Source organism: Tachysurus vachellii, chromosome 26 (genome assembly GCF_030014155.1).
Source record: "Tachysurus vachellii isolate PV-2020 chromosome 26, HZAU_Pvac_v1, whole genome shotgun sequence".
Classification (NCBI taxonomy): domain Eukaryota; kingdom Metazoa; phylum Chordata; class Actinopteri; order Siluriformes; family Bagridae; genus Tachysurus; species Tachysurus vachellii.
In genome coordinates this window covers 15,911,850-15,935,596 of record NC_083485.1, presented here as the reverse complement: position 1 = coordinate 15,935,596, position 23,747 = coordinate 15,911,850, and the positions used below count along the sequence as shown (strand labels likewise).

Genomic DNA, 23,747 nt, shown 5'->3' with positions numbered 1-23,747 from the left:
GTATAACTAATTACACATGCAAATTATAAAGAGAAAAAAATGCACACACACTCTCTCTTAGACACACACACACACACAACCACACACTCTCTCTTAGACACACACACACACACACTCTCAGACACACACACACAAACACACACACTCTCTCTTAGACACACACACACACAAACACACACACTCTCTCTCTCTCTCTCACACTCACACACAAACACACACACTCTCTCTCTCTCTCACACACACACACACTCTCTCTCTCACACACACACTCTCACACAAACACACTCTCTCTCTCTCTCACACAAACACTCTCTCTCACACAAACACACTCTCTCTCTCTCACAAACACACACTCTCTCTCTCTCACAAACACACACTCACACTTTACAGTACTCACTTTTTTAGCCTCCACGGTTGCCAGAACCTGCTGAAATGTTTGATCTGCAGATGAAGTCATGGAGCTGCTGCAAAACAATGAAAAAGTTATTATTTTAGCACGTTATTAGTTAGACAGAAAAGAACCGCTGTTTACTTTATAATTAATGGTTTCTGATACAGCTATATACTCCACTCTATAGCCAAAAGTTTGTGCACCCCTGACCATTGCATTCATACGTGAACATCATGTGGTAATCTAATGGTTAAGGTGTTGAGCTACCCATCGGAAAGTTGTGAGTTCAATCCCATGTCCACCAAGCTACCACTGTTGGGCCCCTGAGCAAGGCCCTTAATCCTCAATTGCTCAGTTGTATAAAATGAGATAATGTAAGTCGCTCTGGATAAAGATGTCTGCTAAATGCTGGAAACGTAAATGTAAAACTTGGTGAACGTCTCCTTCCAGATTTATTCTTCATTTGCTGTCATAATAAACTCCAGACTTCTAGAAGGTTTTCCAGCAGATGTTGGAGTGTGTTTGTGTTCCTTCAGCTACAAGAACGTAACTGAGATCAGACTCTGATTTTGGGAGTCAGGGCTCTGTGAAGGACACTCGTGTTCTTTGTGTCATGATGGAACGTTGTTGAAAGAAAAATTAATTCTACAATATACAAAGACATTCTACACAAATGTGTGCTTGAGCCTTTTAGTTAACAGTTTAAGGAAGAAGTACATATGGGTGAAATGAGCAGGTTGCACATACACAGTGTATATAAAAGTTTGGTTATAAAAAGGATTCGTGAGAACGTGTAGTAAATAGTCGACATATACTTTGCGATAGTAAAGTCGACAGGTCGTCAGTGAAGCAGATCGTTTTCTTACGCAGCAAAAAAAATAAATGTTAACAGTCCCACTGGCAGAAAAATCCACACAGTCGATATTCCACTCTGCCTCGGCACACTAACATTCTGCTCCTTACACGTTTCTGTGCCCTTTTCCTCCCAGTGTCAGTGTTCGTTTTGTGTACTCGTCAAAACCCCTGAATAATAATGGAGCAGCACATAAACAGGTTTCTGCTTATAGAGAAACAGCCCTCAAGGGGTTTATCTGAATATTCAACACATCAGCAGAGTCAGAGAGAGGGAGAGAGAGAGAGAGAGAGGGAGAGAGAGAGACAGGGATAGAGAGAGAGAGACAGGGATAGAGAGAGAGAGAGAGAGAGAGAGAGAGAGAGAGAGAGAGAGAGAGAGAGAAAGAGAGACAGGGATAGAGAGAGACAGAGACAGAGACAGTGAGAGATACAGAGAGAGAGAGAGAGAGAGAGAGAGAGAGAGAGAGAGAGAGAGAGAGAGAGGGAGAGAGACAGAGATAGACAGAGAGAGAGAGAGAGAGAGACAGAGGGAGAGAGACAGAGACAGACAGAGAGAGAGAGAGAGAGAGACAGAGAGAGAGTGAGAGAGACAGACAGAGAGAGAGACAGAGGGAGAGAGCGAGAGAGAGACAGAGAGAGTGGGAGAAAGACAGAGAGAGACAGAGAGAGAACTCTACTGACCCCTAATGATGAACTCTAGCAACATAATGTGTTTCTTTACTTGACCAAATAACACTATGTTCCATGTTTACTGTAGACTGTTCTTTTTAAATATTATAAAGAATGGAACAGAGTCTGTGTGTGTGTGTGTGTGTGTGTGTGTACGCGCATGTTTTAACCTTCCTCGCCAGTGTGCGTCTTTGTGCTGCTGAATTATTATGGGCAACACATCACTCCACTGATCGATGCACACAGGGCAGAGAGAGGACACCAAGGGACAGACCACACACACACACACACACACACACACACACACACACACACATACACTTCTGCTGCCTCCTGTGCAGATTTTTGTTCCTAGGTTGTCATCAGTAAAAACGCACGCATACACAAAATTCCAAGCTTGTGCACTTTGTGTCTAAAACAGAGCGCCTGTCAATCTAGAACGCTCATTAAAATAAGCCACTCCCACCCAGACAGCAAACTTTATAGTTATAAAGCAGATAAGGCAAAGCTGCCCTACAGGTAGAGCTGCACCTGACTGGTACAGAGAAGGTACTGACCTGGTGTCAGTGGAAACTGGCACGGTGGCTCCGGTATCCTTCAGCTCCTGTACGTTCACAACCTGAGGCACGTTCTTCAGTGTGAGTTCCGTCAGATTTGCAACTGCAACACAATACACATTTATCACGTCTATCACATTTATCTCCCCCCTGGTGCATTCTGGGTATTCTGATACACTACAGGGTTCTGGGGTGATCGAGAGATCCTCAACAATTGCTTAATTTTATCTGTACAATTTAGTCTAACTTATTTATTCATTTTTTTATTCAGGACAAATTTAGCTTTATTTTGTTTGTTGGTAAAACAATTTAAATACAAATATACTTTATAATTTATAGTTGATTTTATTGTTAAAACATTTCTTTTAGTACCTTATGGTCTTAAATTTTTTTGTTTGTTTATTTTAACGTTAAAATATATCCATTTTATTTAAAGTAAAAAAAAAATCTAACATTTATTGTATGTTTAAAAATATTTTATGGTAAAAACATTTTTAAATAAAAAAAGAAAAGTTTATTTTTGTCCCGACGCTGACAGAGAGAGAGAGAGAGAGAGAGAGCGAGAGAAGGAGAGACAGGGACAGAGTGAAAGAGAGAGAGAAGGAGAGAGAGAGACAGACAGACAGACAGAGAGAGAGAAAGAAGGAGAGAGAGAGAGAGAGAGAGAGAGACACAGAGCGAGAGAGAGAGGGAGAGTGAAAGAGAGAGAGAAAGAGAGGAGAAAGAGAGAGGAGAGACAGGGACAGAGTGAAAGAGAGAGAGAGAGAGAGAGAGAGAGAGAGAAAGAGAAGGAGAGAGAGAGAAAGAGAAGGAGAGAGAGAGAAAGAGAGAGAGAAAGAGAGAGAGAAAGAGAGAGAGAGAGTTATTTCTCATACTTGGGTTCTGGCTGTTCATGTGTCGGTTTAAAGCGGCTCTTCCTGCAGCTTGAGCCGGGGGAAGAGCAGTGGGCGTGGTCTTCTCATGAGACAGGGCTTTTTCTGTAGGAGGAGGTCCATGTGTCACCGTCTTTGTGGCCAGTGCTGTGCTGTCAGCGCTGTCCATGTTTATCTTAGGAACTGCTGCAAAAAATTATATAATAGAAATTAAATAAATAAAAAAAAAGTGAGGTTTGGTTCTAAAACGTTTCTCTGCAGTCGCCATCATCACAACTTACTGTGAGGTCCAGTGCTGATCCCTGACCACTGCATCGTTCCGGGGAACGACGGCACGGACTCCATGATGGATCGAGGCAGGACGGACGAAGTGCGCACTACGGCCGGGTGTCTCGAGGGGTTCGGGACAGGCTGAGGCACTTCCACTTCCTCGGGCACAGGCAGCGGGTCATCACACTCCGGAGGCTGATACTGAGACGAGGTGGAGCTCACGTCGTCCAGATCCTCAAAGTATTTGGGGGAGAGGAAAGCTGATCTCGACAAGTTACCTCAAAAAAAAAAAAAAAAAAAAGATCACAATTCATTCCTCATTCCCTCACTTTCTTTTTTCCCCCCCTGATCTTTTCTTTTTGTAGCTTACAGAGGGGGATCATGGGTAAACATGGCTTAGAGAGATCTTAGGGGTCTTTAATAAACACCCATTACATCCCCTGATTGCCGTTGTTGTGTAATGAAGTGATACCTGGAGCTGTGGATCGTACAGGTGGAGTCTGACGCTTGGAAAGGAAGTTCCTCAGCTGAGATTGCTTCACTGGCGTCATCTTAGCTGGATACGACACGTTTATGCAGGAAGAGACATAAATAACATCAGTCAAATGAAACGAGATCTTTCTCGGTACCTGTTCCTGTTAACTGGCTTTAAAACCTTAACGCTCGTCTACAGCACCGAAAGCAAAGTGAACTCGATTTCTCTGCTGCCAAAATATGACGTCAATGTGGCCAGTTTTATGCAAATCTGCAGTAGGTTTGGAATAAAAAACGTCGGCCAAACGTACAGGCAGGAGAACACGAGCACGCGCTGTGAACTGAATTGTACAGAGTATGTAGCATGTAGCATTTAGCAAAATGCACAATGTGTGGAGAGATTTCAGAAGAAAGTTCTCTTATTCTATAAAAAAAAAAATCTCTATAAAAAAAAATTTAAACTAACAGCGGTCTAAAAGATGACTGTAATAGGATAAAAAGCAGGATAACGGGATGTTTATACTCACTAAACATTAATTCATAATAAAACACTTTACAAATTACACTGATTAAATAAAAAGTGATATAGAGGTAGCTTGTATCTGAGGGGCTTTTTACACCTGGTCACTTCATGCGTTTTCTGTGATCCGATAGCTATCCGATGGTAAAAAGACCAGGTCTAAATGCCCTCCGAAACGTTTTGGATATAAATCCGACAGTACAAACCCCTTCAGGAGGTGGTCTGGGACGCATTTCAGATGAAACTGGACAGGTGTAAATGAATGTGGTTGTTCAAGCCACATACGTCAGCGCTATACTCCTCCCAAACGGAAGTACGTCACTCAGGTGATCTTTCACACAGGCGTCTCGTCGGGGCTTAAAATGCGCTGCTGCTGCCAGCGAAAATGCAGCAAACAGTAAACGCTGTTTTTTGTAACATAAACGTCGTAACCAGTTTTTTCCTCTTCTATTTGATCGCGTTCTGAAAACCGCGTACACCAAAGTGTGTTCCGTTTCAATTACCCCGGAAATGAGGTAAAATATATTAGCATTTTGGGCGGGAGTAGAAAGATCGGATCGATATCTGATTCGCCGAGACGCGTTTATGTGGCCTAATGTAAATGGAACAGTTTTAACAAATCAGATAGCTATCGGATCAGAGACAACACGTGAAGTGACCGGGTGTAAAAAGGCCCTCAGCATCAGTCGGTGGAGAATGAGATAAAATAATAACTGTTTGTTTGTAAGATATGGTAAAAGAGCTTACATGGAGATTTAGAAGAAGCTTTGGGTGCCGTATCCAGACTCGCCTTCAACAAGGCGTTTTTAAGACTCTCCAACTCGCTATCCAAACTACAACAAACACACACACACACACTTTATATGGCCACTAGGGTCAAATATAAGTAGTTAGTTCTGAATTCAGTGTGGCATTATGCTCTTTACCCCTGTGAGGATGATGAAGGTGATGGTGAGGAGGTGGATGAGAGCTGACTGGAGGTTTTGTTGTAGAGTCTCAGGCTCTGCAGGTCTCTCACCAGATGCTCCAGCTTCTGTTTCTGCTGGTTGATGATGTCCATGTTGTTGGCCAGCGCTGTGTAAAGAGCCTCTCGCTCAGGGACGATCATGTATCTGAAAACAGCGCAAATAAACTATGAGTTTTATATCTATACACACAGGACAACACATGCGGACGCGACATACTCCCCATGATACAAATAACCGTAACAATATTGTTGTTCATGTTTACAAAAACAAGAGAAAAAAATCGCAAGTAGAAATCTGTGAATTTGTTTTTAAAAGGTAACAATTATCAATTTGTCTGTTTATATTCAGCCTTAAAAAAAAAACCAACAAAAAACATACAAACCCCCAAAATATCACAATATTGACGATAAATCAGAAAAGATTATTATGACATATGTAACATGATATAATAATGCATAATGACAGCAATATTATATCATCTATATATCACTTCTTTTTAATGCTTTATATACACAAGTCTAATTTTACGTAATTAATTTTTAAGGTTTTAGGATTAAGGAGCACATACTTCTGTTTTCTCTTCTTCTCCAAATGTTTTTCCCATTCCAGGTCTAACACGTCGTTAACGTCCTCCACGGTAAACTTGACGTACTGGTACAGCCTGCGGATTTCCTGTTTAAACAAACACGTGCTTTACAACACCGACACTGCGATTATTCGTAAATCAAACCAGATTGTAAAGGCTTATGAGTAATATCTGCTCCTAAGGCTTACAGGTACGGTCACTATTTAATAACATAGTATACATATTTAACAATGAATAGCACTGGGGTGTCTGCTGCTAGTATGTATGTGTGTATGTGTGTGTGTGTACAAGGTGGCTTCAACCTTAAGCTGGCTCTCAGTACGTGGGTCCAGTGGTTTCTTGTACAGGAGCTGGAGGTAACCCTTGTCTCGGTACAGTTCTCTCTGAGCTCGAGCTTCTTCTGCTCCAGCAAACCCCTCCAGCAGCGTCGTCTTCAGAGTGCTGACGTCACCGTGCATGGACTGACAAACAAATAGACTGTTACTTTACCGAGCTGAAACCCTGCCACTGTGGCATTTTAAATATACTGTCAGTTTTATTTATATTTGTTAAATCTCTCTCTCATTAAAGCCACTTTCTTCTTAAACACCTTGTATTGAGGTGAGCAAACCTGCCCCCAATGTTAGATGTTATTTATTCACTTACTGCACATTTGTATTAAACCTTATGCTGCGAGATCATGTGAACTTAAAGGTGAGGTCTCCGTTGTTTGAGAATCGCTTCTGAAAACCGCGTCGGGACGACAAACAAAACAAAAATCAAAACAAACGTGTAGCCAATGAGCAGAAAGGGGCGTGTCTTGTCAATATGGTTGGAGTGTGTTCAGTGAGCATGTGTGACGTTAGCAGAAAGCGGTTTTAACATTGACATGGAGGATAAAAACAAAGAAAGAAAGTGAAGAAAGGCTTACGATAAGGTAAGAAGTAGGACGTGTTAATATAGGATCAGCTTTCCAGCGCTGGAGAGAACTGAAGGAGCAGGAAGGCCTGCGATGGGACGCCGAGGCGCTTTTTTCCTTCTCGATAGGTGAGTAACGTTGGTTTTGCTTTGTTACACAGAACTAATATATGTCTTTGTCCTTTACATGATTATGCTTGTGTGTCATTTTTGCTTGTTTGTTTATCTACAATCGTATTGTTCTTCACTTCAGCTATGATAAAGACACATTTCTTTCCATTAGTTGCCTGGGTTACATATATATGTGTGGGCGGAGCTATCGATACAGGGGTGGGGCTTATCTGGGTTAGGGGTGTGTTTGTTTTGGTGATTTTATATGTCAACATTGGCTTTCAAACATCGAAGACCCCACCTTTAATATTTACAGAATAAACCCAACACTGAGTGTTAATGTATTCTGCACTAAACCCGAGTGCTCTACATTTGTGCACGAAACCCTACACTGAGCATTAGTGTGTACTTCATTTGCACACTAATGCTGAGCTGCACCCAAACTCGGTACTACAACGTACTTTTTCATCATTTAAACGCACCTCTGTGGTCTCTTTGATCTCCAGCGTGAACCTGTGCAGGTCTTCGCTCTCTTTGCGTAGCTCCCTCATCTCGTCCGAGCTCCCTACGCAGAAGTCCGCCCCCTTCACACGTGTCTTCAGCTCGTCCATCTCCTTCTTGAAATGAGAGATCTGTAGAGGACAGAGATTGAGAAACAGTTAATAAAACACTACATATTCAGATTAGGATATCGTTAATTAAAATCACGTCCTGTCACAGACTCACTTCTTCCTGTATTCCGAGGATCACAGGATCGATGTCTTTTGTCTGCTGCAGCTTTTTCTCCACAAATTTCACAGAAGAAAGCTTCGAGACATAAACATATAGCGTCAGACTGTACGTTATACATTTAAAATACTGTGAGCAATGAGAAGTGAACGCAACTAGATAAGCCTCGTAGCTCATTAGTAATAATAATAATAATAATAATACATTTTATTTAAAGGCGCCTTTCTGAACACTCAAGGTCACCGTACAAAAAACAACAAAGACAATCAACATCGAATAGCTACATTGCGATACAAATTAGACCAGCAGTACAAATTATGGTGTAGAATAAGCTAAACTGAACAGATGAGTTTTAAGCTGAGATTTAAATAATGAAAGAGAAACAATATTACGGAGTTCAGATGGAAGTGAGTTCCAGAGCCGAGGTGCAGAGTAACTGAAAGCTCTATCCCCCATAGTTACAAGACGGACAGAGGGAACAATGAAATGAGTGGAAGAAGAAGATCTAAGAGTACAAGTTTGTTTTGGAGTATGAAGAAGATCAAGAAGATATGAAGGTGCAAGATTGTGGATAGCTTTAAATGTTAGAAGAAGAATTTTATACTTAATACGAAAAATAATGGGAAGCCAATGAAGCTGTTCCAGAACATGTGTAATATGATGGATAGAGGAAGTACGAGTGATAATGCAGGCAGAAGAATTTTGAACAAGTCGCAGCTTATGAAGGGTTTTGTGAGGAAGCCCAATAAGAAGGGGATTACAGTAGTCAAGCCGGGAGGTTACTAGACTGTGAACAAGAGTGGTGGTTGATTGGATCGTGAGAAAGGAGCGAAGCCTATTGATATTTCGAAGGTGAAAGTATGCAGCCCGAGTAACATTATTTACATGAGAGGTGAAAGAAAGGGTACTATCAAAGATGACACCAAGACTCTTAACCTGAGATGAGGGAGCTATGAGAGATTCATCAATGGAAATTTGAGAATTTGTTAAGCACAGATTTTGTGCCTATAATAAGAAATTCTGTTTTATTACTATTTAGTTTAAGAAAATTTGCTGAAAACCATGATTTTATGTCAATGAGACAATCAGTAAGAGCAGATGGAGGGAGTTTGGAATGTGGTTTTGTGGAAAGGTAGAGCTGGGTGTCATCGGCATAGCAATGAAACTTGACCTGATGCTTATGAAAAATATGTCCAAGGGGTAAAAGGTAAGTAATAAATAGCAAAGGGCCCAGGACAGAGCCCTGGGGTACACCAGAGGTAACGGAAACTGTCGAAGAGGTGAATGATTTTAGTTGAACGAACTGTGTGCGATCAGAGAGATATGAATGAAACCATTTCAGAGGTGTGTTGGTGATGCCAATAGTGGAAAGCCTGTCTAAAAGAATATTGTGGGAAATTGTATCAAAAGCTGCACTCAGATCAAGGAGTAGGAGGATGGATAGTAAGCCAGAATCAGCTGCTATAAGCAAATCATTTGTAATTTTCAATAGAGCCGTTTCAGTGCTATGAAATGGGCGAAAACCAGATTGAAATTGTTAGTGCCTTTAAATAACATTTCTAAGATAGAACTAAATTGCTGATCTAAAAAGTAAACGTTTTATGTGATTGATGTTTCATCAGCTCTGTGACACAGTGATTCAGGGGGGGAAAAACCCCTGGATGACTAACGAGCGTGTGTGAAGGTGTAAGTGTGTGAACCTGCGTTGAAGGAGGAGCAGGTGAAGCGGTTGGAGCCGGAGCAGTTTTCTGCACTGCGGCAGATGGAGTGCTGATCTGAGCAGGGGCAGGACGGGTCACTGTATACACACACACAAACAGCTGAATGAATGTCAAATCCTGAACATGAGCATGTATGTGAAATGGACTGAACCATTGTGTATACCTGTGGGGGGTGCAGCAGGTTTGTTGATAGCAAATGCTTGTTTGGGCTGAGCGCTCGATTCTAGAGCTGCTGGTTTGGGAGTGGAGGTGAAAGAGAAGGGCTGGGAAGATGGAGTGTGTGTGTTGGGAGTCTCTGCTGCTAGAAACCTACACACACACACACACACACACACACACACAGCAGGTTAATATACGATCTAACAAACATTTAAATATCCTTGTGTGTACATCAGACACACAACACAATTACACTAACCTGTTCAACTAGAATCTGTTCAGTGTCACAAGTGTCAGTATTAGGATTTAATCCCAAAGTGGGTGTGGCCTAAAGGCAGGATTTTTGTTTATTTGCATCATCTCACCCCCTATAGGTGGAAAGGTGAAATTGATGTGTATGATGATTCTACTTTAACTTAATTTATTTGAAATCGGATTACAGAGATTATGGATGATCTTTAGATTTTGGTTGAGACAGATTTATTTAAAGCAGGTGATGCAATCTACGGATTAAATTTAGGGGAATAACGCTCTCTCAGAAAGCATGACATCCTCTCACCGGTCATTCAGGTTGACTCGAACGTTAGGCGTCGGCGGCTCTGCTCCACCCTTCAGCAGAGTGATGGGAGAAGCTGTAGCTGTAGCCACGTGCCCTGAGGTACTAGTGCCCTCCGTCAGGGGTTTAGGGCCAAGACTGCCGAAGGTGAACGCAGGGAGGGCGGGTGCCTCGCTTGCAGGTTTAGGAGCTGCGAAGGAGAAGCCTGATGCAGAGGGAAAGATTGAAGGGGCGGTAGATGCAGCACTAAAGGAGAAAAGAGAGGATGTGGTGGAGGGAAGACTGAAGGAAACACCCAAGGAGGAAGAGGCTGGGGCTGCTGGTGCGGCTGAAGAAGTAGGAGGGGCAGAAGTGGAGGCAGGTGTGATAGAGGGCACTTGGAATGATGAGAAGACAGGAGGAGGTGGTTTGGATGTGGCAGGAGCTTGAATTAGAGGCAGCGACTCTAAAATGAAAGAAATCGACAAAATGAACGTCGTATATTTACGTCTAGTAGATTTTAATAATTATTAAAATTATTGAAATTTAATTCAAACTAAAAAAAAAGATCCTGGTAAAATGAAAACAAATCTTTTAACATTTTAACATGTTTTAACATCCCTAAACAGGTTTTCTATAAATGGCCCCAAAAATTCTTATTAAGAATTCAATCCCATTTAAACACAAATGATCTGTTCTTTACTCTGTAACGGCGCTCTCTCTCCGCTCTGAGGCAGGCTGCCTGGGGACACGACCAGCTGTTTAACACCGGGGTTCACGTTGATGAGGGAGAAAGGACACAGCAATCCATCAGTAGAGAGGATCAGCAGCGTGGGAGCCGGTGGGAGCTGCTTCTCGTCGGCTGTGAAATAAGGTCATTAAGGGTCATAGAGGTGTTACAAAGCAAATGAATTCAATGTATAGGTGGAGAACAGAGTCAGTTTCAGACTGTTATAGGACCTAACATTAAAAACAGAGCTCCTACAGCACTTAATGCGGCCCTGTGAAATGCAACCACTTTAGATTTGCAATGCAGTTTCCTGATATTCTAACGAGCGAAGTCATGAGTCTTTCTGAGCTCAGGACTGATCGTCCTCCTGTTCAACACACTCTTTAATACAGAGAACACACACAGTAGTGTTTATACATAAAGTCTACACCGTTAACTCCTGTCTGTTTTCTGCTTTAGCTCAGGGCAGATTTCAGACTCGAGCGCTTACATATGTATATCTCGCCCTGACTGGTGTAGTCGATGGCCACTCCAACAGGAAGCGTGTCGTCGTTTTTCAGAGTGACAGGAAGTTCTGCTCGGCTCGCGTCCTCCAGCAGCCACAGCTCCCAGTTTGTCTGTGTGAAAAGCGAACGGTGAGAGCGTAAGAGACAAAGTGATGAGCGGCCGTTAACTCGTGATTAATCGACGGTGTTTGACTCGAGCCTGAGGATGTTCCAGAAATCGAGCTAATTAAATCCAGGATTATTTAATATCAACTAGCCCAAGAGCAGCATGAACACAAACTGAACAAACAAATACATCTGTATAAATGTCCCTGTAAAACACTTCCTTCGTTATTTCCGGTTTACTAAATTTTACTTTATTTTATTTTATAATTTTATAAAAAAAAAAAAAAAAAAAAAGCTATGCAAAAAAAATTAAAAGGTATGTAAGTTTTATTAGATTCAGATGCATAAATTTTGTTCTATTCATCTCATCTGCCGATCATTATTTGGATGTTCAGGATCTGTTAAAAGTGCTCCGTTACCTTGTCCTCCTGCTTAGCAATAATGCTGACTTCGATAGAGGCAGCCGAGGCAGCGAGGATCAGATCCCTGCGTTGGAGGAAAAAAAAAACAAGGCAGGATGAAAAGCATCCTTTTAGATCTGTGTGAACTCTCGTATCATTCCCACACTCTCACCAGTCCTCTATGTGGTTCAGGAAGTAATGATGCTGTCTCTCGGTGCACGACCCGTACACGATGTCGCTGAAGTTCAGGAACTTGTCCTCTTTCTTCTCGTCTTTCTTCTGCACGAACACAACGGGACACGGGTTTAAATCGAGTCTTTACTTACCGCTGTGTAGAGACGTCGATGTTGAAAAGTGACTTACAGGAAGTGACACCATGACGAGCTCGGGCGGAGTCTCGGGAGAGCCGTCGGCCGCCGCGTACACCACGGCGAAGTTGTATGTACTTAACCATAACACGTCCAAAACTGGGGGGTGGGGTGGGGGATACAACGGTACACACCATTAGCCACAACCCACCCAATTTTTTGTTTGTATTACAGTAAATAATGAACATCTTCAACCACAGCTTCAAATCTACAGCTAAAATCAGTCACATCCTAACAGCAACGCTAGATAACGTTAAATAAAACCTAGACGGCAAGTTTATAGGGACGTTTATTTTCCCACATAAAAGACGTGAATCTGACACACAAACATGGTTTTACAGGAAACAGGACTAACTGTCATCCATCATTAAACATTACCTTTAACAGGATTGTCTGCCGTGTAGAAACTCGGACATGGGATCACCTTCTTCTGCTGCAGATCCTGGAGATAAAAAAAAAAACAACACGTCATAGACCTCCGAAGACGAAGAAGCCCGAAGGAACGTTAGAGAACGAGGATTAACGAGACACTTACGGGAGTGAACTGCACCACAGTGGCGTCTTGTTTCCCAGCAGCAATCTGCTTTCCTTTAGGACTCCAGCAAACTACACAGCAGAAACACACCTTTTATTACATTCATAGACTTTTACTTCTCACTCAACTGCTTTTTTCAGGTTTAGTAATGTTTACAGACTGATATATAAATCTAATAGAAAAACGTGCTATTCGTACATTCTAAATAAAAATATTTAGAGTATATTTTATTGTTTTGCCAATTAATTAATAGATACAGTTATAGTACAGTAATTACAAGTCATTAAAAACACTAAACTAAAAGACTATAATATCGATATCACAATGTCAAAATCTGTTTACAAATTTATTAAATTAAAAAAATAACTTCAAACCCTCTGAAAGTAGCTGATGGTAAATGTTAGAATTTTAGGCAACGGATTAAATTTTTCTTCTTCTTTCTTGTGTTTATTTTTACTGACGTTAAACAAAATGTTATTCAACAATTTTACTGCGTCACTGAGAAACTGTCGATAAACAAACCTCACATGTCATGATCGTAAAAATGCCTGAACAATTTAGACGTGTGAGAACACACTCACTGCAGGTGATGCCAACGGAGGCAGGAAGTTGAGCCACCGGTACGATTTTGTCTGTCACATCCAGTACCATCATACTGCCATCTGAAAGACAAGCTGCGACTCTAAACGCTTCCGCCGGACTCCATTTTAGATCCTGAACCAAAGTGTCTGGCTGGGAGCCTGCTTTAAAGGACGCGAACGGACGCTTGTCCTGTCTGGACTGTGGGGAAAAAAATAATAAAGTGAACCTGTTAGAGGTTTGCAGTGAAGTAAGGTGCTGGTGAGGTTTTTTTTTTTTTTTTGTTTTTTTTAAAATGGTAGAAGTTTACCTTGTTGAAGAAGGTGCGGACATCGTAGAAGTCTAGTGTGAGAGAAGCTTCCTCGCTGGCACCACACACTGACAGGGTGAGCTCATCACTGCTGAGAGCAAGGTGGTGCACGGGGAGGTCAACAGTCAGCGCCTGGCACTGCACACACTCCACTACAGGACGTGACACAATGACATCAGCAAATCTTCATTTTGTACATTTATTTCTACATATTGTACATTTTAGTACAGTACACTACAGTGGTGCACAGAGCAGCGTCAACATGTACACAGTTCTCTAGTGAGGAAAGATGCTGAGTGTGTGTGTGTGTGTGTGTGTGTGTGAGTGAGTGAGTGAGTGAGTGAGTGAGTGAGTGAGTGAGTGTGTGTGTGTGTGTGTGAGTGTGTGTGTGAGAGTGTGTGGTGTTGCACATTACACACAACTAATCAGCAACCAGTCACAGCATAAGAAGCTCCACCCATAAGCCAACTTTTTGTGCACTTTTCTGGTCACAACCTAATCATGAAAGCTGTAACCTGATTGGCTGTTCACGCTTCCATTCTCTCTTGCTCTGTTTTTCAGCATCACCTTCTTTAATCGTTATTAAACGTCGTTATGAATATGTTACCTATCTCATTGGGGTTTCCGGTGACCTTCCCTGCGCTGATGATGTCACCAGTAACAAAAACCTTGAGCGCTTTGCCCTGGCTGACGAACGTCAGGCCGAATTTATTGGAGATGGCGAGGAGACTCGAGCGCCCCCTAGGCAAATCATCAGGGGAGGCGAAGACACGAATTTTCTTCATCTGACGGAACTGAAAATCCTAATGAAAAGATAAATATACATCATGTTTATCATACAATAGAATTCGTTATTCAACAACCTCTTTGAAACTATACATTTTCATATATAAAAATCAGACATTTAATCTAATCAGCAGCACTTCCACACTTGACAGGTTCGAACAACCGACACACGAGTCGATTCTTTAAACCGACTCATTTGATAAGATAAAAAATATTACGATTCATTTCATTCATAAAATGAATAAAAATACGGAAAATCTATAAACATATGATTTTTTTTTTTTTTTTTAAAAAAGACAAATAAACCAGTGGCTTATTATAAGCGACTCAATGCAGTGTGTAGGTTTAAGTATCTGATATGAACATGTAAAGATATAAAACTAACAAATATAAAGATATAAAGTTAATTCTGGTTTAAAGGTAGATTTCTGACACACAACTGAATATATTCGGCTCCTTTTATTACTGTTAAAATCCAACATAAGAACAGTATTTCTACTCGATTACGCCGGCTAGCTACGTTAGCTAACGAAGCTGTGGAGATTAGCATGTTAGCAACATTAGCATTGCTAGCTCACAGAATCAGCTAAAAATCAGTTGTTTACCTTCATTTCCCTCTCAGGAGTGTCGTCCCCCATTTTGTCCGCTTCCTGTTATTTATCCAGACAAAATATTATATTTAAAAACGTTTAAATGTTAGCATTAGCTAGAAAGGTAACAAGTCCACGCGCAGTTTGTTTATTCCATTTCGCGAGAATCGAAGCTGCATCGCGCGCACCGTGTGTATGGAACCCTAAGAGGGTCAAATTTCCTGCATTTACTAGGCGCTTTTCAGAACAGAATTGGAATCAGGTTTATTCCCAGTTACTGTATTGTTTACATGTACAGGAATTTGTCTTGGTGTGTTGGTGTATAGTGATAATAGAGAAGAAGCATTAATATAAGAAGCAAAGGTTATTAAAAAAATGTGTATAAACATAAAGATTTACAAAAAATAATGGAGTCACCTTTCAGCAGATTGAGTGGTGATTGAGGAGGAGAATATTATCAGAAAAACATTCTATTTTATCTAGAAAATATAAACAATTGAGGCTTTAAAAAAAAGAAAAGAATTACATAAGAGTACCATAATATTTTAGTAGTATTATTAATAATAGTAATTAATAATAGACATTTAAAAGATGCAAATATCAATAATAAAGCAAAGTATAATATTTTATGGTTATTTTTACGTGTATGTGATTTCAGTGCTTCTTTTGAGCATTTGTTTTTGTTAAGAACATTAATACTCCTCTCATTAATAATGACCCCATTGGCTTTCTAAAATCATCAGAACGGAAGCTGATTTTCCAAAATAAAAATTGTTTCTGTGATTTTAATGGCTTAAAAGTTCAGATAATCACCACAAGGTTGTGCCCTAATTCAATATTAATGAGTGTTTAAGCAACAAGAATTCCCCTATTTTCGAAACAAAAGTCTTAAAATCTGTATATTTATAATCACACCCTCCAGTGTCACCCAAATGAGGATGAGGATGAGAATGAGGATGAGGTTCCTCTTTGAGTCTGGTTCCTTTCAACGTTTCTTCCTTTACCATCTAAGGGAGTTTTTCCTCCCCACAGTCACCTGAGTCACCTCAGATTTGCTCATTAGGGATAAATACATACACATTTAAATATATTTAATATTAATCTTGAATGTTTATATTATATTAATCTTTATATTATTCTTTATAATAACCTTTTATATGTTTATGTTCTATGTTTATGTTCTGTAAAGCTGCTCTAAAACAATGTTCATTGTAAAAAGCGTTATACAAATAAATTTGAATTGAGCATTTTATATATATATATATATATATATATATATATATATATATATATATATATATAAAATGCTCAATTCAAATTTATTTGTAAATAAATTTTTATTTATTTATTTTATTTTATTATTTTTTTTAGTTATACATATATATAATATTTCAGGGATTTATTTTTCCACAATTTATATGTATATATATATATATATATATATATATATATATATATATATATATATATATATATATATATATATATATATATACATAATATTTCAGGGATTTATTTTTCCACAATAATTCACACTTAAAGAACAATTTCAACCTATACACTTTGAAGTAATTTATGACGTAAATGTCCCTTAGTGACGCTTGTTTTCGGATTGTGTAGGAAACCCTTCCACAATCCCACTAAGGAATGTGTCCTAGTTTGCACGGGTTAGTGTTGAAAACACTGCGTTCTTATCTTGAACTCAGGTGTCCTTCAAAGTCCCTCGGTCTTCTAACAAAAGATCCTATTCAAGTTCTTCTACCTAATCTATTGTTTGAATCTTTAGATGAAGGAGTCAGACTTAGACCTTCTTGTCTTTTCAGGGTCCTCACAATGGGAGGCCTTGTTTTTTATTAAAAGTAGTGTAATACAGATAAATGTGTGTAATATATTTAAAGTAAAATAAACTAAAATTACAAATAAAAATCTCCTTCAAATAATCTAACAGTATTAGAATAAGTAAAAGTAATTATAATGCAAATACAATAACAAACTAAGAAACACTCTCCGAGTGTATGTCTGCGTTTGTTTTCTGATGCACACAGAGTATAACACACACTGAGCCTGCTCACAATAGAATACACACTGTGTATATTTCAAGATAGGTTTTTATACACTTTTCCTGCAACATCAGTTGTTGTTCAACATTACTCACGGGTCGCAACAACTCTTGCTGTCGCTAATGTTTCTTTCTGTGATCCATACCCTCTGTACATACATCAGAGTCTCTTCCGATTTATCATTCAAAACACTTAAATGACCGTCTATGCTTATACATATCACACAGTTCAATTTCTTGCTGCTAAGCTGTGGTTACATGTCCCTGCTAAGCAAGCAATAGTCATATACATTTGGTTAAACCTGTGGTTAAGATATCCGGGTCGCAGTGTTCTCCTGCGAGTGCACAGGATAATCATGAGCTCATCTAAATCAAGGCTCGCTGCAACTTAATCCTGCATACATTCTGAAAGGTTATATCAGGTTATACAAATCTGCATAAAAGTAATAAAAGAAAACGCTTCAGAGTTCTCTTGAACTTCTGAAAAATAAAACTTAATGAAGTATGATCTTCTTCGTCAGGCTCTTCATACTTTTTCCAACTGTCTAGGTACAGTGTCTGATCCGTGATGTCTTCATTTGTCAGGAACATTTTATTTTATATTAATATTTAAGTTCCTCACCTCCTTTACTAGGGCCTCTATCTTAATCAGGTTTTTATCTATTTTCATTTGATATCTTTTCCTGTTTCTCTGTCTATCTTTTCTTATTTTGCACTTTTCCCTTCTAGCCCGTTTAACCTCACTCTGTTTCCTTATAGTTATTGAGTTATGTTCCTTCTTGCTATAATCCTTTGCAACGTCGCTCCACATCTCATTCTTTCTCCAATTTCCTTCAACAACTTATATAAAAACAGATATCAGATAAGGATATTTTAAAACAATAATTTTCTTGGGGTAGTGATGTATATTAGGGCAGTGGTGTCTCAACTGGTTAAGGCTCTGGGTTGTTGATCGGAGGATCGGGATTCAAGGCCCAGCACAGCCAAGCTGCCACTGCTGGGCCCTTGAGCAAAGCCCTCAACCCTCCCTGCTCCAGGGGCGCTGTATCATAGCTGCCCCTGCACTCTGACCCCAGCCTCCTCAGTTGGGGTATGTGAAGAATAGAATTCCACTGTGCTGTAATGTATATGTGGTGATAATAAAGGCTTCGATGCCCCGTTCTTGTGATGATCCAAGTGACTGGATCATGTTTGTTTTTATACCTTGTGTATTTTGTTGCTATTTTCTAGGATAAAAATAAATGTATTTTAACTATGTATAACCTGGTTTTGCTGATTTATTACTATAAATGTATATAATATACTCTGATCAATATTTAGTTGTTATTAAAATAATTCATATTCATTATTCTAAAATAGCAGTCTAGCAACAGCGGAATGTCTTGATTATAGAAGCAGAGATGGATGAAGATAAATTCTATAATGATTTGGATATACAGTGAATACATCGCTATAAGCCAGCCATCATGTCGGCATCGTGATAAGAAATGAGCCCCTTGAAGGTTTATATAAAGACAATCAGACAAGGGTTTGGTGGAATAAGGAATTTTATTAGAAAGCAAACATTTCAGTATTGCATTTGTAAATAAATCAGTGAGTCAAACACCGTTCTGACGGAGGAATCGATTTCGAACGGAAATTTCTCATTAAATCTGAGTCTTTAAAAGGCGTAAACAACTGTTTCTGAAGCGTGATTCTTTATCTCAGTTCTGTGATATTGTATTAGACAGAAACGTTGCTGTTCACAGAATTCAGTCATCTGTGTAGAGTAAAAGATATTCCAGAGATGTTCTGCATCCTAGGACCAGATGGACCTCTAATCATAGATCCCCAGAAGACACAGAGAGAGTGAGTGTGTGAGAGAGAGAGAGAGATAGAGAGAGAGAGACAGAGAGAGAGAAAGAGAGAGAGAAAGAGAGAGAGAAAGGGAGGGAGAAAGGGAGGGAGTGAGAGAGAGAGGCAGAGAGAGAGGGAGAGAGAGAGAGAGAGAGAAAGAGAGAGAGAGAGAAAGAGAGAGAATCACCTGTAAAAGCTGAAGCAAAGCAGCGAAAGGTTTGCAGAAGAGACAACAAAATATAAAAATTAGTGCACGTTTGTTCGTTTGATTGTCTGCGCTCTGAGCACATGGCTTTCCTTTTTTTTTTAAACGTGGCCTACGTTCCCCAACTTTCATAACAAATGATAAAGTGCTGGCATTAATTATTTATACTAAGAACACGGACTCACACAAACGCACAATTCGGTTCTCATACTGGGACGAGGGTCAAAGGTCATGAACGAACTGAAACTGATTTTTAATCATGGGTTTCACAAAACCGACTAATTATTGGAATATTGCTTGACTATGAAAAGATCCCAGTTTTACTATTAAACAATCCTGTTGTAAAAAATCTCAGCACATTTAAACAGATTTTAAGTTCCGGAAGCTTCTCGACATTATTGTTATCGAACTATTGCAGATTTTCTTTATCTCATAAAACTAATATATTCGATATCATCATAATTCAGACCAACAAACAGATCGAGAATATTTTTTTTTCCTTAAATATATGGTCCACGTGTGCGTATGTTTTACAGCCCAAGGTGGTGCAAAATGTCTGAGTCTTTTATTTATTTATTTTGAAAACAATTGATTTAAAAATACATTTTTCTTAAGAAATGCCTGCTTTATTCAACACTGAACAGAGTTATGACTCATGAACCATAGAAACGATTCACGAATCATTGTTCCAACACAATAAACGACTAAAACAAAGGCAGAACTGTTTGAGATCCGATTGTAAAACTCAATGTGAGACTTATTTAATTCTAGTTTTTTCTAGTCAATGCTAACACCTCCTCTGTGTAATTAAATTAATGTGTGGAAAAGTTCTGTTCAACATCAGAGCTAGACTCATTCGAATGAATTTGTCTGTCCAAACAGTGCATGTGCGTCTTCTTCGGCCGTGGTTAAAAATAGAATGAAAACAGGTGACCTGCATCACCTGACATCATTTATTAAAAAAGAAAAACTACCGAACATATCAACGAGCCAAATGAGTTAAATGATCCGACTGACTGAGAGGGCAGGAATTCTCAGCTCTAAAGCACACACCTGATTCATGATTCAGTAATGTAAGAGTCAACTCTTTTTGATCTCCCAATTTTTGAAAGAATCAGATTTTTTTTTGGTACACAAACGATTTATGAATCGCTTATAAGAGTCGATTCCCGAGTTCATCTATAACAGTTGGTTCCTTGCCAGTTCGAGAGCCAAAAGAACCGACTCTTATTATAAGTGAGTCAAATTAGTCTGAATGAATTCTCAATAGTAAAGTTCACTAGATGATTAATAAACAGACAGTGGGATACAAATACAGAAAAACTCCAAATGGTCACGTAATCATGTTTTAAAACTCATCGTTTGTCCTGTGGACATGTCTCACACTTCTCAGGGAAAAAAGCCAACCTTTCTTTTGCAGTTTGTGCAAAAGCAATCAGCCGTTAGTGCCAAAATTTAGAGACTTAAAGTCTTAATGATGGAAGTAGCATCTACAATGTAAAAAAAAAAAAAATACACACAGACATATAAATTATCCTGTCGCTCCACAGCGGACAGCGTTACGCTACCACAATCAGCGCTTTCCCACCGCTAGGTCTAGCGATCAACATTCTTCTGAGTTTATCTCAGCATCTAGTGCAACGGTTTACAGACATTTAAAGCCTAATATGTGTTAGAAAAATAAACGAAAGATACATTTTAGGAACTTGCAAGTAGGTGCAGATTTGAGAAATAATAAGAAAACAAACAGAATGGTTTACGGGTCATGACGTGACTGATAAAAAGAGATAAACCAAAAGGATGGCAGGATTAAATACGGTTCCTATAAGAGCGACGGATCTGATGGGTTTTACAGAACGTCGTTTTACACGAGTTCGTTAGCGGGTTGAAAATTTCACACATACTAAATGAAGGGTCACGGAGTTTCACCTCTCAAACTGGAGGCCTGAACTGTACATAAAGCTATTGTTAGAATCATCGATGCCCCAAACGTGCACCAGAGATGCGAACCTACTGTCAGAATCCTCAGGGATGTTTAAGTAGCTACAGTTTAAAAAAAAACAACATAAAAGAAAAACAGTCAAATTCAGCAGGAATTTTATCTCCGAAATCATCTCGTCTCCACTTAAGACGTTTTTCTGTCTGTCATGCTGATATTCTCATTAAGGCACTAATACTCGTCCTATACAGATCGTTATCTACAGCATTAGGAGTCACGATGCATTCATTAGAAACACGGAACTTGCTTTTGAGTTTACAACAGAAAAACAGACAGACAATGAGACGACTAATTCAATTTGAGGAAATTGACTCGTTATGTTTTTACCCCAAATGTAGCTGATCATCAAAGGAATCCTGATCTCTGAAGCTTCTGATATCTGGAGCTACATGGCTGATATTTTGCATAAATATCCATCTCGAACCCACATCCTTCAGTGTCCTACAGGTTGTGGTTTAGGACACTATATAGTGGGACACGACATCTGTTTGGAAGCTAAAAGAGTCGACTTCTTTTTAGTGATCTGAATCATTTATCTAACTCATTTAAAAGATCAAGAATTCGCGTTACATAGAGATGATTCACGAGTCATCCAAAAGAATGGACTCTAAAAACGGTTCATTACCAGTCAGTGAGTTCATTGAGAGCCAAATGAGTCACTTAAATATAGCGATGATTCATAAATCATCCATTAACACTGTGGGGATTTATCTCTGGATTCAGTGATGATTTGTCCCAATTGTTCATGACTTCATAGTTTTTTTTAATGTCGCTGTTCACGTTCTCTCCAGTGTTCATTTAAGAGGTAAAAACACAACACTAGGGGGCGGTGCAGAGCCAAAACGCAGTGTTTGACCACGTTCTCTGGTTTTACATAATGCATATAATTAAAATGGTAAGAAGGTGAGCAGTTTCTGAAGATAAATGAATCTGGTCTTGAGATTCTCTGGTCTTTATTTCCCTCGAACACGGTCACCCAGCCTGCTTGTGTTGTTTCCCAAACTTTCTAACCACCAGACGTTGATGTTATTATGTACACAAAGCAATAAGACAGGATATATATATATGTGTGACACCCAACGTGTTTAAACGTCGAGGAGTTAAAAGCAAGTCTAATGCCTGGCCTACATGGAAAACATTCTCTCTTTATCTCTTTAACTTCTTTTGTTTTTTCTTTCTAAACTGATGTGTACAAAAGGCTAAGGGAGAGTCACAGGATTCACAGAATCATTCAAATTCATTGATCATTGATTCGAAGAGCCTCATCGAGTCCTAAAGTTACACCAGAAGTAGCAGAGCGTGATTAGTACGTAGCATGCTAAGAATGCTAACAATCCGGCTAGCGACAAATTATAATGCAGAGTTAGAAATCTGTACTAGAATTAAAACCGGAAGTAAAACTGGAATTAATGTAAGATCTTGGCATCGCTTTGATTTTCTTTTTTGGATGAAAAAGATTTGCATAACTTGTTATTAGCCACGTAGCTCCAGTCCAGAAGAGAAAATCCCTGACTGATCAACTGGACATTCTGTGTGCATCTGATTTCTGGCCAAAATATTCCTCAAAAGGCAAATATAACAAACCTGAAGATTCTGACTGTGAGAAAACTAGATTCTGGCTTTCGAACTACAACGACGTAACAAACTCCTCCCCTTCTTACTGATGAAAAAAAAAACTACTTCATGATTTCTTCATTCCTGTGTCCTGGGAAAAATCCAGAGAGTGTGCAGTCATCTCACACACTGTTTCAGGAGAAACGTGCTGCAAAATCAAACACTCTGCAGGAAAGTGAGCATCATGTACACACACACACACACACACACACACACAAACACACACACACACACACACACACACACACGCTGAAGAGGAGGAGCGCACTGCTGCGGCTGCTGCTGTAGGTTTGCTATAGATTCTGCTTTGTGAATATGAAAAGAAACATAAAAAAAAACAAAAACACACACACACACCAAAAGAAACAGTGTCCGAGCTCGTAGTGTTGAAATTTCACTGAAATTTCTTCGTCAGATTTTTAAATCGGTTGCGAGGGAGAACAGAAAGGCCCGAAGAGCTCGAGTCACTTAGTTTTCTCCATCAGTTCCCTCGGTTCAAGTGCAAATAGAAAAAAAAAGCCAGCAAAAATGATAAAAATTATATCAGTCTCATATTAAATAATTTACAGTAGAGAACCATAAGCAAAAAAAAAAAGTTTTCTTCTGACCCTCACAGTGAAAATCCGACTCAACTCGAGACCTTCCGGATGTCGGAGGGAAATAAGACGAATTAAAAAAACGAATAGTAGAACAGTCCGTATTTTCCTTTACTGCGGTTCTGTGTATATTATTTTCATTTTGCATGCAAGTGTCCCGGCTTTAAACGCTTCAGCATGTCACCGTACGTCCGCAGCCCGAGCTCTTTTTTCT

General features: G+C 39.5%; 2 protein-coding genes across 11 annotated transcripts in view; both read right to left on the bottom strand.

Moving 5' to 3' along the window:
• The window catches only part of nup214 (nucleoporin 214), a 28,204-nt gene extending 12,806 nt beyond the window's left edge, over positions 1-15,398 (bottom strand). For 5 of the 8 annotated variants that reach the window (XM_060863693.1, XM_060863694.1, XM_060863695.1 and 2 more), the window contains exons 1-25: positions 15,240-15,398; positions 14,456-14,651; positions 13,849-14,000; positions 13,541-13,739; positions 12,960-13,030; positions 12,803-12,866; positions 12,420-12,523; positions 12,229-12,335; positions 12,075-12,141; positions 11,535-11,661; positions 11,018-11,176; positions 10,339-10,780; positions 9,784-9,929; positions 9,600-9,697; positions 7,897-7,977; positions 7,653-7,802; positions 6,465-6,623; positions 6,145-6,248; positions 5,535-5,720; positions 5,356-5,441; positions 4,087-4,170; positions 3,626-3,892; positions 3,348-3,530; positions 2,473-2,575; positions 398-464 (exon numbers count right to left, since the gene is read on the bottom strand). In XM_060863693.1, the coding sequence (XP_060719676.1) occupies positions 398-464; positions 2,473-2,575; positions 3,348-3,530; positions 3,626-3,892; positions 4,087-4,170; positions 5,356-5,441; positions 5,535-5,720; positions 6,145-6,248; positions 6,465-6,623; positions 7,653-7,802; positions 7,897-7,977; positions 9,600-9,697; positions 9,784-9,929; positions 10,339-10,780; positions 11,018-11,176; positions 11,535-11,661; positions 12,075-12,141; positions 12,229-12,335; positions 12,420-12,523; positions 12,803-12,866; positions 12,960-13,030; positions 13,541-13,739; positions 13,849-14,000; positions 14,456-14,651; positions 15,240-15,272 (3,435 nt within the window). In that variant the 5' untranslated portion in view covers positions 15,273-15,398. The remainder of the gene's footprint in view (positions 1-397; positions 465-2,472; positions 2,576-3,347; positions 3,531-3,625; positions 3,893-4,086; positions 4,171-5,355; positions 5,442-5,534; positions 5,721-6,144; positions 6,249-6,464; positions 6,624-7,652; positions 7,803-7,896; positions 7,978-9,599; positions 9,698-9,783; positions 9,930-10,338; positions 10,781-11,017; positions 11,177-11,534; positions 11,662-12,074; positions 12,142-12,228; positions 12,336-12,419; positions 12,524-12,802; positions 12,867-12,959; positions 13,031-13,540; positions 13,740-13,848; positions 14,001-14,455; positions 14,652-15,239) is intronic. The other 3 variants (XM_060863688.1, XM_060863692.1, XM_060863690.1) reach the window with 2 other exon arrangements.
• A 4,040-nt stretch (positions 15,399-19,438) lies between these two features.
• The window catches only part of LOC132840662 (nucleus accumbens-associated protein 2), a 38,217-nt gene continuing 33,908 nt past the window's right edge, over positions 19,439-23,747 (bottom strand). For all 3 annotated transcript variants that reach the window (XM_060862494.1, XM_060862496.1, XM_060862495.1), the window contains exon 6: positions 19,439-23,747. This exon is cut by the window's right edge and continues 2,091 nt beyond it. The gene's annotated coding sequence lies outside the window, so the exon portion shown is untranslated.